The sequence below is a fragment of the Pseudorca crassidens genome, chromosome 1, assembly GCF_039906515.1.
Source record: "Pseudorca crassidens isolate mPseCra1 chromosome 1, mPseCra1.hap1, whole genome shotgun sequence".
NCBI lineage: Eukaryota > Metazoa > Chordata > Mammalia > Artiodactyla > Delphinidae > Pseudorca > Pseudorca crassidens.
In genome coordinates, this window is record NC_090296.1 from 29,862,993 (window position 1) to 29,880,934 (window position 17,942).

Sequence of the window (17,942 nt, forward strand, 5' to 3'; positions counted from 1 at the left end):
GTCCTGAGCAAATAAAGAAGAAATAAGCCTGATAAGGACTTTTTGTGCCTTTAGAGGCTTGTCTTCGGGTACTTGTATTTAACAACTCCACTATCCAACAGCAGAAATAAAAGAGCTGCTTTCAATTAATCTGCAAAAACAGTCTTCTATGTCCAATTTAAATCTGGACCTACCCCCATTTTTTCATAACCAACCAGAGCATATACTTAAACAATGGCTTCTTTATAGCTAAAAAACGTAACAATGAGATTCTTTTCCTCGTTCTTTGGGGTTTTTTAAAGTACGTTAGTGCAAAATGAATAGACTTCGTATTTTTCTTCCCCAGCATTTTTTCATACAATATCTCTTTTCAGTATTACAACATTTTTCTGGGGTATGAGACCATTGGAAGAACAGAAGAAATACTGGAGCGAGTTTGGGATTAGAAAGCACAGTTTTAAGTTCCAGGTCTGTTATTTAACTTTCTATGTGGTCTTGGACAAGCATTTTAACTGTAAAATGGCAATAATACCTATCTTGTGGTAACTGGAAAATATAAGAATGCATGCATAAGATCTTCATAAGCTATAGAAGATATTTTTAAGGAGATAAAAGATAAACTCAATTAACATCACATTATCAACAGCAGAGGCAAAAGTAAACAAATAAATTAGGCCTGATTTTCTAGACAATGGTGCCCTCATAGATCTGGAAGGTACCACTGAGAACACGACTTGCTAAGACTTGCTAAAATTAGACCATGAACACATGTAATTATCAATAACAATCCTACATCATTTGTACCTCCTCTAGAGCTACCCTTTTTTCAATTTATCAGTCACTGAGGTGTTAAAAAAAAAAAAAAAAAGGCAGTAAAAAATACCAGGAAAGCCCCACAAAACCTGAGTGTGAGGGATATAAACAATATTACAACAGTGGAGAGCTTCCTATGTGCCAAGCACTGTTCTTGGAGGGAAGCAGGTAAGCAAATCATATCTAACTACACAGTATGTTAGGAACACTGGTAAGTGCTACGCACAAGTAAAGCCAAGGAAGGGTACAGGGAGTGCCGGGTGGCAGGGAAGGAAGGCATGGCCTCACTGATAAGGTGACTCAGGAGGTGGCCTGAAGGAACTGAAGAGAGCCAGGGAGAAGAGTGGGAGGAGAATCCAGGGCCCAGAGGAAGCAGTGAGGGAGGGGGAAGATGGTGAGAGACAACAGAGGGTGGGGGAGGGGACAGTTTAAACCTCAGAGACTAGATTTTATTCTGAGATGAGATGTCTTTGGAGGGTTTGGGGCAGATGAGTGACATTTAACTTCTTAGCTGTGGAATCTTTTGTTCAAAGGGATCCACAGAAGATCAATATGTACAACAGATAAAATAGGAGATGCTCTGGTTAAGGAAGGGGCACCCAGAGACCTACGTCAACTGTTCCCACTTTTCCCCTCTCTCCTCTGAAGTAACAGTTTGAAAATGAGTACAAAGTCTGTAGCATCCAAACTTTCACAGCCTGTACCCCAAGAACTTTATAATCCTGCCCAGCCTATCTTTTCAAAAAGTCATTCCTGGGGAACAGCAAAAAGGAGTAAGTCAAGCTGCTGACACACAGCAGAGGAGCAGGAGTGCTGTCAGAAAAATCAGTCCTTCGTACCACTGCTTGTTAAACACCCGCCCAGGCACCAGACGCGACAGCCCCTCTTCCCTCCCCCAACCCCTCAGGTGTTCTCTTTCAGGGCGTCCCTTGAAATTCATTTTAACTTGATTTCACTTGTTTAAAAATGCTCTAGCAATACAGTGTCCTCTGCCTCTGCTGACGTATCTCCAGATAGAGTCCCCTGTCAATTGATATGGTAGGAAAATTCTTCCTCCACTAGTGTTATTTCTTCTCTCAGTAATGACTTCCCAATTTGCTCTATTCTAATCCTACGCACCCATCAAAGTTTACTTTGTGAAGCCCTCTTCCCACGTTTTGACCCTGAATTGGAATCCTAAATCTTTGGAGTGTGAAGGGAACTTCCAGGCCACCTAGTGCTCTAGTTCACGGCTCATTCCACGAACTAACCCTCTGCAGATCTGGCTGGTAGTCTTCCAGCCTCCGTAACTGCTTTTAGTGACATGCACACACTAGCCCACAAGGCAGCCTACGCTCTTTCAGACGTAAAGTACTTGTGAGGAAATTTCTTTTTACTGATCCAGAAACTGTTTCCTTCTATCACTGGTTCTGCCCTCTGGTTCTAATAGAGGAAAGTCTGCCCTCTGCCCCCCATCCCCTGCATCCAGCATAGCTTACAGTTGGCCTTGTGGCTTTCCCCATTCTGTCTCCACCTCTAAAAATGCGGCTGATGCCCCAGTCATCTCACAAGCCATCTGTGGACTGCCTTCAACCTGTAATGGTTAGCTAACAGAGTGGCAGGCAGCTCTGGTCTGTGTGTATAGCCAGTGAAGTGTCTGTGTCCCATGCCACTGACTACACCCCTTTCCTGATTCTCTCCTTTGACCTATTCTAGGACTTCTACCCTTAGCCCTGCATTCATCATTCAGTCAATGAGCATTTACTGAGCACTGTCAAGAACCAGGCTAGGGTCTTCCCTGGTGGCACAGTGGTTAAGAATCCACCTGCCAATGCAGGGCACACGGGTGCAAGCCCTGATCCAGGAAGATTCCACATGCTGCGAAGCAACTAAGCCCGTGCACTACAACTACTGAGCCTGTGCTCTAGAGCCCACACACTACAACTATTGAAGCCCGTGCGCCTTAGAGCCTGCGATCCATAACTACTGAGCCTGTGCTCCAGAGCCCGTGTGCTGCAACTACTGAGCCCGCGTGCTGCAACTACTGAAGCCCAGACACCTCGAGCCTGTGTTCCGCAACAAGAGAAGCCACCGCAATGAGAAGCCTGTGCACTGCACGAAGAGTAGCCCCTGCTCGCCACAACTAGAGAAAGCCTGCATGCAGCAAGGAAGACCCAACACAGCCAAAAATATATTAAAAAAGAAAAAAAATTAAGAAAGAAAAAAAATAAAAGAACCAGGCTAGGCACTGAAAAACTAAAAGTAAATAAAATGTACTCAGCTCACAGAAGAATAAGAGCAAGCTAGGTAAAATAATAAATAGCTGGGGAAGTTGGAAAAGGCCTCAGAGGAGGAGGTGATGCCTGAGCCAGGAAGGAACTGTATCAACACCCAAGTCTCACACAGCCTTGTGTCCCCTGCACCAAATGGTACAATGCTTTCCCTTATTTGAAGTTCAGCAAATATGTAAATTTGATAAAGTAGAGAAAGCCTGCTCAGCCCCCTGAGCCTCTCCTGGAGGCGAGGGAGGGTGGTCACTGAATCCACAGTCTGAAAGGGCAGTTGTAGAGGTTGACACTGTACCTGGCTACGTACAGTATTGCTCAGGTGGTTGTCCTCGGACATCTGTGCATTCTGGAAGTAGGACAAGGGTGCAGGTAACTCTGTCATTGGAGCAACTGTATAGAAATACTTTTTCACAGAAAACAGAGCCTCTTGGGGTTCTGAAAAGGGAAAAAGAAAACAGTCTTTTGTGCATTACAGTTATACTTTTATTTTGAAACACTTTCATAAGTTACTTTCACCAAAAACAAACCTTTCTTTCATGTGTTATCCTCCAGGCCAAGCTTTCTAAGGACCTCACAGGCTGCTGTCACTTGCAGGCTCCTGGATTAGGTCTGAAATAGAATTTTACTGGGTTACCCAGAGTTGGTCAAATCCTAGTAAATCCATTCACACCAATTAAATACTTATAAGACTAATTTGTAAACCAGTAATGTATTAATTTGCCAGGACCCTCAACTGACAAACTTTTGTCAGCTCAAGATACCTCTTGGTAAGGAGTAGATCTACTTGAGAAACCAAATATTTTCAATCAGAATGATATCTAATGATTTCAGATCTAGAGCAAAGGGAGCTAAATGATCTTAAAGAATGTTCTCATCAACATCCCTCTTCCAATCCAACCTAATTTACATCACCATAAAATTATTTGTCTAGTGCTTTTAATTTTGCAAAATTTCTTTTTATCATCTCATTTTTTTTCTTTACCACAATGACCCAAGACAGGGTAAACAGGTAACATATCTATTTTACAAAAGCAAAAGGGCACCCAAGTTGAGTGACTTGCTTAAAAGCACACAACTGGGCAGACCAGGACCAAAATCACAGACTCCTAACTCCCAGCCTCTACTCTGCATCCTGGCACAGCCTTGCTTACACACATCATTCTGTCTCCCACACTTCAGCCTCCTGGGGGCCACATTCTCATTTGCCTGTCTACCTGAATTTCCATCAGCCGATTCCTTATGACTTCAACTATGCTTTTCATTGAAAGTCTTCAGAAATATAGAAGGAAAAAAATCTGTTTGCATACCTAAGCAGTATTCTAATTCACTTATAGTATCCAAAACATTACCATGTACATATTTACATGAAAGCATTTTGTTAATGTCTTATTTCATTTTTACTTTTAACTTCAGGAACTTCTACACTCTAAATATTCTACTTTCTTATTCTAATGATTTTTTCATCAAAAACACATAAAGCAACTTTTTCCTCTAGTAAAGGTATTGACTTCCAATTAACCTTTAATGACCTATATGTGGATCATTCAAATCATGACAAATTCTTAATCAAGGTATGCTTTCCCTTTTATCCTACATGCTTTTTTTTTTTTTTGGCCACGCCATGCGGCATGCAGGATCTTAATTGCTCCACCAGGGATCAAACTCCCGCTCCCTGAGGTGGAAGCGCAGAGTCTTAACCACCAGGCCGCCAGAGAAGTCCCTATCCTACATGCTTTTAAATACCGTGCCTGGGACTTCCCTGGTAACACAGTGGTTAAGACTCCGCGCTCCACGGGGGGCCCATGTTTGATCCCTGGTCAGGGAACTAGATCCCACATGCATGCTGCAGCTAAGAGTTCGCATGCCACAACTAAAGAGCCGGGTGAGCCACAACTAAGGAGCCCATCAGCCACAACTAAGGAGCCCGCCTGCTGCAACTAAGACCCAGCACAACCAAATAAATAAATAAATATTTAAAAATAATAATAATAAAATAAATAAATACTGTGCCTACCTTTCTCCTCCCCTCCAACTTCAGCCCATAGTTAGCTGGTATGAGATCAGAGGATTGCTAATTAATATTAACTAAACATGATGTACTTATGCAATTCTGTTTTAAATATATAATATTAATTTGTTTTAAAAATAAAATGAATTAAAATTAAGAATAGATTCAATAGTTACTTTTATGGGGGTTAATCACTGGAAGGGGGTACACAAGAAGCTTCTGGGGGTATTGGTAATGCTTTGTTTCTTGATCTGGGTGTTAGTTACACAGGGGTTTCAGTCTGTGAAAATTCACTGAGTTGTACACCTACGATCTGTGCACATTCCTATATACTTCAATTAAAAAAGTCAAATAGATTTTTGTGGGTGTAAACCTATATTTAGGGTTTGGCAATATGTATGTTAGCTTACCCAAAAGGGAGGTGGATTCCAATAGAACAGTTATATTTTCAAAGTATTGAAAGTAAATGTCCTCACCTATGCTTCTATATTTTTAAAAGTTGACTATCTAATTGAAAATTTAACATTAATGTAGCATTAATGATCAGCAACACAGCACATATTATTCCCTTCTTTTTCACAAAAACATTTAGTACAGCACCTACTACCTCAGCTAATGCAGAAATGCCACAGGATGGCAAACAGAAAAAGTTGTAACTGGTTACCTCCACTGGCTGCTCTGAAGACTATACCACGTCATTTAAAGTACAGCTCTATTACAAAAAAACCCTTAGAAATCTGTCACTGATATTCTCATACAATCCCTCAGAAACAAAACCAAGTAAGCAAGACAGTGTTAGCCAAATGAAACAAGCAAAAGGCAAGAAAAGGCGCTGCAGGCAAAAATAAATAAAAAGTAAATAAAGTGTAGTACATTTACAGGTACAATATGAGCAGAAGAAAAGTGATTGTTCATTCACTAAACAGGAGTTTACTGGCTGTCTACTTACATCAAAACTCAAAGACAGACACTGAGAGGATTTAATTAATTATGTTCACTTTACCCATTTTACAGATGAAAACAACGTGGCACACAGAAGTTCATGAACGTGCCCAAAGTCACATTCAGTAAGCAAAGGAGCAAAGCAAAGGTTCACGTATTACACTACTTTGCCTCTATATAAAATTTCATCCCTGCCATCTAGGAGTTTATAACAGTGAGCATTAAGACACACTGAGCTGATTTTTATTACTAGTAAAACTATTGCTTTGACATAAATGAGATCTTAAAAAAAAAAAGTAGTAAATGAGATCTTAAACTTCAATAACTGGTCTAACTAGAAATTAAAAACTAGTGCCAGGGCTTTCCTGGTGGCACAGTGGTTGGGAATCCACCTGCCAATTCAGGGGACACGGGTTCGAGCCTTGGTCTAGGATGATCCCACATGCCGCCGAGCAACTAAGCCCATGCGCCACAGCTACTGAGCCTGTGCTCTAGAGCCCGCGAGCCACAACTACTGAGCCTGGGCACCACAACTACTGTAGCCCGTGCTCTACAACAAGAGAAGCCATCGCAATGAGAAGCCTGCACATGGCAACGAAGAGTAGCCCCCGCTCGCCACAACCAGAGAAAAGCCCGTGTGCAGCAATGAAGACACAACACAGCCAAAAATAAAATAAATAAAATAAAATAAATTTATTAAAGAAAAAAAACTAGTTTCAAAAGCATTCCCAATATAACAGTCCTGGTACTTCTTTTTTTTTTTTTTAAAGATAAGCTATAATGAGAATCTGGTCATTTTAATTTAAGTGGTTCCCATTATTAATCTTATGCTTATAGGATCTGTCCAACTATTAAAAGAAATCACACAAACTGATTATCATATTGGAGCTTTCTCAGACGAATCTTGTAAGAATCATCTATAAAACAGTAGTCACTTTAACATATTCCAATACTACAGTCGACCCAGACTGAACCAACTGCAGATCAAAAATATTTGAAAAAAATTCCAAAATTAAGTAAAACCTAATTTGCTTGTGCCAGCAAATAATTACAATAGTATTTACATTGTATTTACAACTATATACATACCATTTCATTGTATTAGGTATTATAAGTAATCTAGAGATGATTTAAAGTATACAGGAGGATGTGTGTAGACTACATGCAAATACTATGCCATTTTATATAAGGGACTTGAGCATCTGAGGATTTTGGTGCCCATGGAGGTGGGGGGTGGTGGGAGTCCTGAAACCACTTCTCCTCCACCCCCACCCCCTCAACCACAAGGGACGACTGTATTTAAAAGACACATCTGTATTTACATGTAAAACACTAAGGCTCAGGCAAGGTGAAAGAATTTGTCAGTGTACAATTATGAGGCAAGTAACACCAGTTCCAGAACCCAGATCTTCTGATGCCCAGCCCAGGTGTTTGCCAGTTCAACAGGAGAAAGCTCATGCCTCCACTACACAATGCTGCAGGGTGACGCTCCCTGGAAGAGCTGCTCTTTACATGGAGCTTAGCAGGAAGCAAAGGTTGGCAACAGGGTTAGCTAGGTCTTCAGTCAGGTCTGGTGAACAGACAATCATTGTTGGTACAAAGAAAGGGGCAGGCAAAGCTGGATTTGATTCTGGTCCAGTAACAGCTGAAAACAATTGATGACTGCACGGAGTGACTGCACGGAGAAAGCCAACGACCCACTGTTCCTGGACCCACTGTTCCCGCAGCGTGGCAAAAGACACCAGTGGACTTTGTAACATTCTTAACAGTGCCCTGAGAGCAAGAAAAGATAGTTGTTGGGAAGTGAGGATCTTTCATGTGACCTGGATTGCATAGGGAGTGGGAGTAGGAATGTAAGTAGATTTTGGTGTTTTCTCTCTCTGGCCAACTGCTAAAGATTTTCTGAGACTGATACAGCACAACACTCGAATTCACTGCCATCCATTCCTTTTTTCTCAAGACACTTGCTCAATCAGACAAAAGGAAAAAAAAATCCTTCTCTGATGGGCAACTACAATTTCTTTTTATTATATACAAAGACTAAAAAAAAGCTCCAAGAGAATACAAATAATCTCGAAGTTCAGATGTGCTGAACAGAAAAGTCTGTCTAGCCAGAAAACCTATCCATCAGCACTTCGAAAAGTATCACAGGAGCAGTGTTTAAAATCCCAAAAAGGAGCTTATTAAAAATTCCGTTTAAGGAAACACCAACAGAAAAGTACATTTCTGTCTCTCACTACATCCCAAGGTAGCAATTTTTTTTTTCTTTTGGTCATGCCACGCGGCATGTGGGATCTTAGTTCCCTGATCAGGGATTGAACCTGTGCCCCCTGCACTGGAAGTGCGGAGTCTTAACCATTGGACTTCCAGGGAAGCCCATCCAAGGTAACAAATTAAAATAAATAAAAATAACTTGAAATTAATTTAAAACTTCAGGAATACAGCCTAGAAAGACCCTCAGAATTTTAAGAGGCCAGGAGCAAATAATTTCCCCAGCCCTACAAGAGGCTTTGTGAAAGTGGTAGGCTCTAAAAAGAGCAAGGATAGTGATACATCCTATTTGGTGATTTTTTTCCCCTCCTTCCTTCTCACTCTACTTCTGTGAACCATCTGTGGTAGATTAGATTATTATTCAGCAAATATTCACTCCCTCCCCCAGTATCCCCAAGGGAGGAATACTTCTCTCCAGTGATGTTGCGCTTGGCTCTGTGACTTGCTTTGGCCTCAAGGTAGGTGCAGTCTACTACCCACTCCAGGCCTTTGGGCACAATCTTATGACTTGCTTTGGTCGATGGGATTTTGGCAGATGTGGCACAGACAGTTAAACTGTGCTTGTGCAGGTGGCCTTGCCTTCTGTACTTCTGCTGTTCCCTTGTGAAGAACTTACTTTGGGTAGCCACTGCCCCTTCAGTCTGGGCCCCAGAACAAGACAAGCAAAGCAGAATTGTCTTAGCTGTCCCCTTTAAGCAGACCGAGAGCTAATGCTCTAAGGCAGCGGTCCACAACCTTTTTGGCACCAGGGACCGGTTTCGTGGAAGACAACTTTTCCAAGGACCGGGGGCGGGGGGATGGTTTCAAGATGGTTCAAGCGCATTACATTTATTGTGCACTTTATTTCTATATAATGAAATAATTATACAACTGACCATAATGCAGAATCAGTGTGAGCCCTGAGCCTGTTTTCCTGCAACTAGATGGTCCCATCTGAGGGTGATGGGAGACAGTGAAACCCAAAGAGTGTTGCTTATCCTTTCACTTTTTTCAGGAGCTTTTGGATTTGAGAATTGTGGATATGGGATCATGGTTCTGTATTATTATAGATTCTTTTCCCCCCCAAATTTAATTTCTACATGGAAGATATAATTACCCTGAGTCATTGTATCAAATTTGTTGTGGAAATGGGTAGAACACAACTAATCTTTAATGAAGAAAATGACTATTCACACTTAATTAATTCGTAAATCATTGACTATACTCAGCAATACTTGCATTCTCTCATTTGCTTTAGATCAACTTAAGGAACTGTACAAGGCATTGTGAAAACCAAATATTAATATCCTTTAATCAACAAACACTTATTGGGTTTCTTCTACATAACCATACACTGTGATAGGTACCAGGGGTGCCAGTGAATCAGATGATGCTTCTGTTCACCTAAGGAGCTTACACTCTAGAGGGGAAGACAGACAAGTATGTTTTTACATTAATTACATGTTGAAATAAAAATATTTTAAATGTATTGGGTTATATAAAATATATCATTCAAGTTAATTTTACCTATTTCTATCTCAAAAATTTTTGCTCATTAGAAAATGTAAAATTAACCTTTGTAGCTCACATTATGTTTCTAATGGACAGTACTGCTCTAAAGCTTCAGGTTTTCTCTCCTACAAACAGGCTTAATACTGAAAATCCCTGACAACCTTTTCCTTCCTGAAGCTTCCCTCCCTTCCTCAGTTTTTATGACACTGCACTATGGAGGTTCTCCTCCCACCACTCATTCCCCTCAGCTGGTTCCTCATCCTCTTCCACTCCCCCATTATAAGTGTTCCTAAGGCTCTGCCTGGGCTTCCTTGTCCTCCCTCTTTCCTTAGGCATCTCCTCCACTGCTCCAACATCAACTGCTAAGTCTGGTTAAGTGACCCATGTTTACAGCTCCAGGCCTGTCCATGGGATATTTAACTGCTGGCACTTCAAAAGTGAGACTTCCAAACTGTTTCCTCATCATCTTCCTCTCTAGACTAGTTCTTTGCCTCTAACTTCCTTATTTCTGTAATCGTCTCCCCCATTCTCTAAACTTAAAGCCTCCTAGTCAACTTTACACTTTACTCCTTGCGCCTCAATTGGCTGTTATGTCCTCTTCATAATGATATTCTTCTTTCTAAGCTTCTGCCACCACCAAAGGTCAAATTTTCATTACATCTCACCCGGATTATGCAAAAGTCACCTCAAATCTCTTATCCATTCTAGCCCCCACGTACCTAAAGCAAAGTTCTTATCACAAAACTTAGGAAAAGCAAAGCTCAAAACACCTTCCAAATCTGCCTGGCATCTATCACATGAAGGAGAGGCAGTATTAGCGGGCTCTGAAAGGTTTTTCAGAGTACATCCAAAAGAAGTCTCTCCCTGCAACCTGAGGTAACAGTAGTGGGAGAGCAGGAGCAGAGGCAACCTGGATCTGAGAGAGAAGAGGACCACATTGGCCTTGCTGACAAATGTTATATCTTTCCTGCTAGAATGATTCTCAGAGACCAACTCCAATCCTCCAGTTCTCCCCAAATGGAAATTCACGCAGCAGTCTAGGACTAGGGGCAGCCATTAACTTAAAATTCAGCACTAGATCATATCCATTCAGAGGAAAGTATGCCCAGAATTATGGTAACTATCTACCCAAGGACGAGGAGTAGATGAATGGAAAAGCTGATGATCGATGCCGCTTCTATCATCTACTTTACCTTGGGGAAGGCGGGTAGAGGTGAGGGAATCCATCCACTCAATAAATAGGCTCCTTTTCATTATTAAGGGCTTGTTATTAAATGGAGGTGGGAGGGGGTTTAAGTTGGCTGAACCCTGCAAATGAGTTAAGGAGAACTGAAATTGGCTTTTGCAGGTGACTGAAATCAGCCAAATGCAACAGGCTTCAATCTACTTTCCTGTTTTTATCCTCCTTCATAACAGTTATTAAATGTGCACACTGGGTCACTGGACTCTTAGCATCCAGAGGGCCCCTCTTCCTAGTACACCCTCTGATATAATGCTCTCCTCAATTCAACTCCGAGGGTGTAAACCTTTCCATTGTAAAAGATAACGTAAATAACAAGATGCCCTTAACCAGATGTAATCTCTACCTGCCTCAAACTTCAGAGAATACTATGACTTTTACAATGTACTCTGCCATAATTTGCATACTATTCGTATCTCACATAGTAAACCTTGAACACTTTATTCATCTTGTCTAAAGCAGGCAAGCAATGCTTTTAAAATTATTAAGTTACTCTCCTACAAGAGAAGCAGATATTTATTTGAAAGGAATTTGAGCGGGATGAAAACGTCAAGTATCTAAAATACATGCAAAGCACCGGACGTATATGCCTCGTGACAGTCCCGATCAGGCAGATCCTGTTGTATTCCGTCCCGAACTGAGACAGAAGGAACTTAGCCCTGAGTGCCACTCGCTTCCCCTGGACAAGGACACATTCAGGGCATAAGGCGCAGAGTTTCAACAGTTGCTCAACCAGACCCAGCGCCAGGCGCTTCCTCTTTCTCCTGCTCCACTCCAGGCAAGACGGTCAATCCCCGCCCAAGGCACCTGCGCCCTGAGATGTCTTCGGGAAACCAGCACTTCCGGACCAAGGCTGCGAAGGGGAACCTCTCTTCAACCTGATCGCGCGCCGCGCCCGGAGCCCGAGAAACGGGCCGCCCCTACTCGTTCTCCACACGGGGTTCCCTGGTGCCCGCCCGACCGCACCCCGCTCCCCATTCTCGAGGACACCGGCTCCCCGGCCCGGACAACGACAAAGGGCCCGTCCCTGCCCGCAGCCACCCGTGTCGGCACCGGATGAGAGGTGTGTTTCTCTCTCCCCAGCTCCCCATCGGGCACCTACCCTTTCCTCGCCGCCACCACCGGCCTCTAGCAGCTGAGGTTTCTTCCCGAGCAGCCGCTGTTTTGTTTCCGATGTGAAATCGCGGCCTTTGGAGCGGCCCGGCCCAGGCCCCGCCCAAAAGGCCTCACCGGTTTCGTCACTTCCGGCCCCGGCGTCGTTGGTGACCGGCCCCCCGAGGGGCGGGGCCAAAGGCGGAGGGGCGTGGACCAGAGGAAGGGGGTGGATCTTCCGGTGGTGAGTGGGGACTGAGGAGGAGACCCTGCGTTCCCGTTGGCCTTCCGACCCGGAGGGACACCCTTGCTCCCCTCTCGGCACCCGCCGACCCCTGATGGTGCCAGCACCGGTATGAGGTTGTCAGAGATCTACTGCTCTTGAGCTGAGGATCAAAATTTCTACGTAAACTGGACCCAGTGTGTGCTTCTCCTACAAGTGATGGCATCTTAAATCTAACGTTTCTTTCATTTCTCTATAGTCCTATTGGTACAGTGTTTCTCAGTGCGAATCAGCCGCACCACAATCAAAAGGAAGCTAACTTAAATTGTAACTACCTGTGCCCTCCATCCCCTACCCAATGAATCAAAACTTTTGGTGGGTGAGAACCTGAGAAACTGCATTTTAAACAAACATCGTCTGGGATTCTTCCGCTCCAAGTGTAAGAACCAGTTTTCCTAGATGGTAAGCTTTCAGAGAGCATAAATTGTGTTATTTTTATTTTTTTATTTTTTGCGGTACGCGGGCCTCTCACCGCCGCGGCCTCTCCCTGACCGGGGCACGAACCCTTGTCCCCTGCATCGGCAAGCGGACTCTCAACCACTGCGCCACCAGGGAAGCCCAATTGTGTTATTTTTGTAATCCCAAAACCTAACATAGTATCTGGTACACAGTGAATTGCTCTATGGTTGTTTGATTTTTGCATCTTCCAGCTTTCCATTCAAATGGCTGTAAAAACAGTACCAATAACTCCTTAAGTAGCATACCACACACATACATTCATCTGAAAGCTAAGTTAACAATGAGTACTATGTAAAACCAAAGGTGAACAATGGAGAAATGTTCAAATTCACAGGTAATCAGAAAACTGAAATCAATAACATGGCATCTGGCCAAATGAGATTTTTTATTTCTCTTAAATTCTTCCCCCAAGATAACCCTTCATATTCCTAGAGCCATCTCTCCTCCCTGCCCCCCTCGAATACATGACCGGTTTTAAATAGGTTTTACACACTTTATATTTAAGAACAGAAGTAGCAGTAGCAAGTTCTTCTATTAACAGAGAATGTTGGGGAAACAAAAAGGTTGACACCCCCCAAAAACAATTTTTTTTTTTTTTTTGCGGTACGCGGGCCTCTGACTGTTGTGGCCTCTCCCGTTGAGGAGCACAGGCTCCGGACGCGCAGGCTCAGCGGCCATGGCTCAAGGGCCCAGCTGCTCCGCGGCATGTAGGGATCTTCCCGGACCCGGGCACGAACCCGTGTCCCCTGCATCGGCAGGCGGACTCTCAACCACTGCGCCACTAGGGAAGCCCAACAATTTTTTTTAAAGTTCTCTCTTCCGTCCTCAAACTTCACAAGGGTAGGAATTTTTGCCCGTTTGTTTACATATATTGCAAATGCTGAGAACAATGCCTAGCACATAAAACAGTTCAATACATTTGTCAAACAAGCATAGGCTAAAAACCATCCATTTGTGAACTAGTTCAATCTCTTTGAATGCAATCTGGGATGTAAGTAGAAAGTGTTAAAATTCTGGTAAACTATTCTTAGAAACAATCTCAATACAAAAATTTTGTGCAAAGATGTTCATGGAGTATTATTAATAGCAAAAATTGGAATGCTAGATGTCCTACAATAAAGGACGGTTCACCCACTTCACCTAATATCATTAAAATTGTTTATGAAGGGCTCCCCTGGAGGTGCAGTGGTTGAGAGTCCGCCTGTCGATGCAGGGGACACGGGTTCATGCCCTGGTCCGGGAAGATCCCACATGCCGCGGAGCGGCTGGGCCCGTGAGCCATGGCCACTGAGCCTGCGCGTCCGGAGCCTGTGCTCCTCAACGGGAGAGGCCACAACAGTGAGAGGCCCGCGTACCGCAAAAATAAATAAATAAATATATGTTTATGAAGATTGTGTATAACAGAAACATTCTAATCCTGTTAATTAAAAAATAAGACATAACATTAATGCATACATCAAAACACATTCCTGCAAAAAGGAAATAAAATTGATTTAAAAAGCAACCAGTGGCTGAATTACTGGACTAAAGATAAATTTTCCTCTAGTTTTCTGTATTTCTTCACCTTTTTAGGAATATGGAAACCCAGAAAGCGCTGAGGAAGAACCAGTAAAAAGACACAGACTAGACCCCTTCCCGGAAATGCGTATGCTAGCTTTCTGTGTGCTTAGGTGCCGGAGCTACTGAGGGTCAACGTCTGGACAGCCGAAAAGAATGTGATGTGCAGATGAGAGCAGCAATTAACCAAAAGTTGATAGAAAGAGAATGCGTCAAAGAGTTACTGAGAGCTAAATTAATTGAATGTGGCTGGAAGGATCAGCTGAAGTCACACTGCAAAGAAGTAATTAAAGAAAAAGGACTAGAACACGTTACTGTTGATGACTTTGGTGGCTGACATCACACCAAAATGCAGAGCCCTGGTACCTGATAGTGTAAAGGAGCTCCTACAAAGAATAAGAACATTCCTTGCTCAGCATGCAGCCTTTAAGATTGAATTAGATTGTTGTTTTGTGGTTTTATTTCTGAAAGTAAAACTTGCCATAAATTAGGAATTGATTTCCCAAAATAAAATCCTTTTTTGTATGATGGTATACAGTTTTCAGTAATGTATACAATTGTATAGATTTTTTCCCCCTAAATGTGTTATTTTAATAAATATCTCATGAATGAGTTTGAAGTTTCCTTGGATTTTGGAATAAATGGGACTTTATTAATAATTCATCAGATTTGTTAAAAGTCAAGCAGCTAATATAGTTTAAGTGTTAAGTATGTAAACGTTAAGTAAGCAAATCTCTGTAATAACAATTGAGGAGAGGGAAGCAGCCTCTTCTGATTGTTTGGATGTAGTGTATGCCTCTTTTGAATTCCTATAGTTTATAATATATGTCCCATCTTGTTAAAAAAAAAAAAAAAGATACAGACTAGAGGAACAAGGCTAAAGTGACATCCTAGACACCAAGAAAGAAGAGTCCCAAATAGGGAGCAAACATCCATAGTGCTAAGAGGTAAACTAGGGTGTAGCCTCTTAAAAAGCCAGAGTCTCATTTAGGCTATCACCAGTCACCAGTGGAATGAAGAGATACAGACTACTGAGACTTAAGAAATTTGGAAGCAAGATCCTTTTTGACTCAGCTCCTACAGAAATGGAAACAAAAATAAACAAATGGGACCTAATGAAACTTAAAAGCTTTTGCACAGCAAAGGAAACCATAAACAAGACGAAAAGACAACCCTCAGAATGGGAGAAAATATTTGCAAATGAAGCGACTGACAAAGGATTAATCTCCAAAACATACAAGCAACTCATACAGCTCAATATCAAAAAAAAAAAAACCCAATCCAAAAATGGGCAGAGGACCTAAATAGACATTTCTCCAAAGAAGATATACAGATTGCCAACACATGAAAGAATGCTCAACATCATTAATCATTAGAGAAATGCAAATCAAAACTACAATGAGATATCATCTCACACCAGTCAGAATGGCCATCATCAAAAAATCTACAAACAATAAGCGCTGGAGAAGGTGTGGAGAAAAGGGAACTCTCTTGCACTGTTGGTGGGAATGTAAATTGATACAGCCACTATGGAGAACAGTATGGAGGTTCCTTAAAAAACTAAAAATAGAACTACCATATGACCCAGCAATCCCACTACTGGGCATATACCCTGAGAAAACCGTAATTCAAAGGGAGTCATGTAGGGCTTCCCTGGTGGCGCAGTGGTTGAGAGTCCGCCTACCGATGCAGGGGACACGGGTTCATGCCCTGGTCTGGGAAGATCTCACGTGCCGCGGAGCGGCTAGGCCCGTGAGCCATGGCCGCTGAGCCTGCGCCCCGCAACGGGAGAGGCCACAACAGTGAGAGGCCCGCGTACCGCAAAAAAACAAAACAAAACAAAAACAGTCATGTACCAATATATTCATTGCAGCTCTATTCACAATAGCCAAGACATGGAAGCAACCTAAGTGTCCATCAACAGATGAATGGATAAAGAAGATGTGGCACATATATACAATGGAATATTACTCAGCCATAAGAACGAACGAAACTGAGTTATCTGTGGTGAGGTGGATGGACCTAGAGACTGTCATAGTGAAGTCAGAAAGAGAAAAACAAATACCGTATGCTAACACATATATATGGAATCTAAAAAAGAAAAAAAAATGGTCAGAAGAACCTAGGGGCAAGATGGTAAAGATGCAGACCTACTAAGAGAATGGACTTGAGGATACGGGGAGGGGGAAGGGTAAGCTGGGATAAAGTGAGAGAGTGGCATGGACATATATACACTACCAAATGTAAAACAGATAACTAGTGGGAAGCAGCCGCATAGCACGTGGAGATCAGCTCGGTGCTTTGTGACCACCTAGAGGGGTGGGATAGGGAGGGAGATGCAAGAGGGAAGAGATGTGGGGACATATGCATAACTGATTCACTCCATTATAAAGCAGAAACTAACACACCATTGTAAAGCAATTATACTCCAACGAAGATGTTAAAAAAAATTTCTGGAGAGTACATATAACTATAAGCTACTCTTTGTGGAATCTCTACTGTAGTGAAAAGGAGAGGACCTAAGGTTGTTTGTTTTGTTTAAAAACTTACTCCAGCCTGAAGGAAGAAAGAAGATAACGGAAACTCCAGAGCAAGGCTCAAGAAACTGCAAACTGTAGTTACAAACCAGAAACATGAGTGGGGGAGGTCTTCTGGATAGGAGTACCCATCCTTAATTATAGAAAGCAAAGGTTCAAGATGCATGTCATAAACTGGAGAGAATATGCCTAAATGACTCTTTTAAAGTTAAGCTTTTGTTAACCTTGAGAGTTTTTGCTAAGTAAGAGGGAAAATCAAATGACTTTTACTCATTCATACCTACCTAAGATAGCACTGGAAGTTTTTTTTTTTGCCATGCCGCACAGCATGCAGGATCTTAGTCCCCTGACCACGGATTGAAACAATCTGTTTCCCTTGAAGTGGAAGCGCAGAATCTTAACCATTGGACCACCATGGAAGTCACAGCACTGGAAGTTTAAGAACTATAAAAGCTGCAGTGTTTGTGGTTAAGAAGTGAAGTTCAGTAAAAGAATGAGAAAAATAGTAGAGGGTCCAGACTCTGCAGTGGTGTATTTATATTTTCCCCAGAAGTGTCTGGAACTTGGGAGCAGGAATGGAGAAACAAATGACCCCCCCCCCAAAAAAAAAAGAAAAGAAAAGAAAAGAAAAAAATGGTGGCAAAAATCAATAGTAAGCAGTGAAAGATGAAGCAGACAGGAAATCCAGTGCCGGACCTGTTAGAGCTACTTGGGGAGAGGGGCTGTTCGAGCCTCTAGAGAGGCTAGAGCAGTCACTAGTCACAAGTAAATAAAGTCAAGATTCAAGGCCAGTTCTTTACACCATAGATTCAGCAAGGCAATCCAATTTATTAACACTTCCCACATAAAAGCAGTTTACTTTTATTTATACATCATTGCTCTGTTTGCTATGGGAGTAAAGTAGAATTGAAAAATGAAAAATAATACTGTCATCAAGACTAGGTGCTTGACCATATTCTATCTTACTAGCTCTCACATCGTTTTCATTCTTTGCAAGGATCTG

General features: G+C 42.3%; 1 protein-coding gene and 1 long non-coding RNA gene across 4 annotated transcripts in view; one reads left to right on the forward strand and one right to left on the reverse strand.

Annotated features, from left to right (window-relative positions):
• Positions 1–12,270, reverse strand: part of PSEN1 (presenilin 1) — a 78,088-nt gene extending 65,818 nt beyond the window's left edge. Inside the window, exons 1-3 of one of the 2 annotated variants that reach the window (XM_067731406.1) lie at positions 12,114–12,270; positions 3,587–3,668; positions 3,367–3,494 (exon numbers count right to left, since the gene is read on the reverse strand). In XM_067731406.1, coding sequence (XP_067587507.1) covers positions 3,367–3,441 — 75 coding nt within the window. In that variant the 5' untranslated portion in view covers positions 3,442–3,494; positions 3,587–3,668; positions 12,114–12,270. Of the gene's footprint in view, positions 1–3,354; positions 3,495–3,586; positions 3,669–12,113 lie in introns of both variants that reach the window. The other variant, XM_067731397.1, reaches the window with a different exon arrangement.
• Positions 11,659–15,014, forward strand: LOC137221562 (uncharacterized). Of its 2 annotated transcripts, none has more exons than XR_010942062.1 (2): positions 11,659–12,074; positions 14,418–15,014. It is a non-coding gene; the product is annotated as an uncharacterized lncRNA (long non-coding RNA). The 2 variants fall into 2 exon arrangements; XR_010942061.1 differs by lacking the exon at positions 11,659–12,074 and adding an exon at positions 12,228–12,788.
• The last annotated feature ends 2,928 nt before the right edge of the window (positions 15,015–17,942 follow it).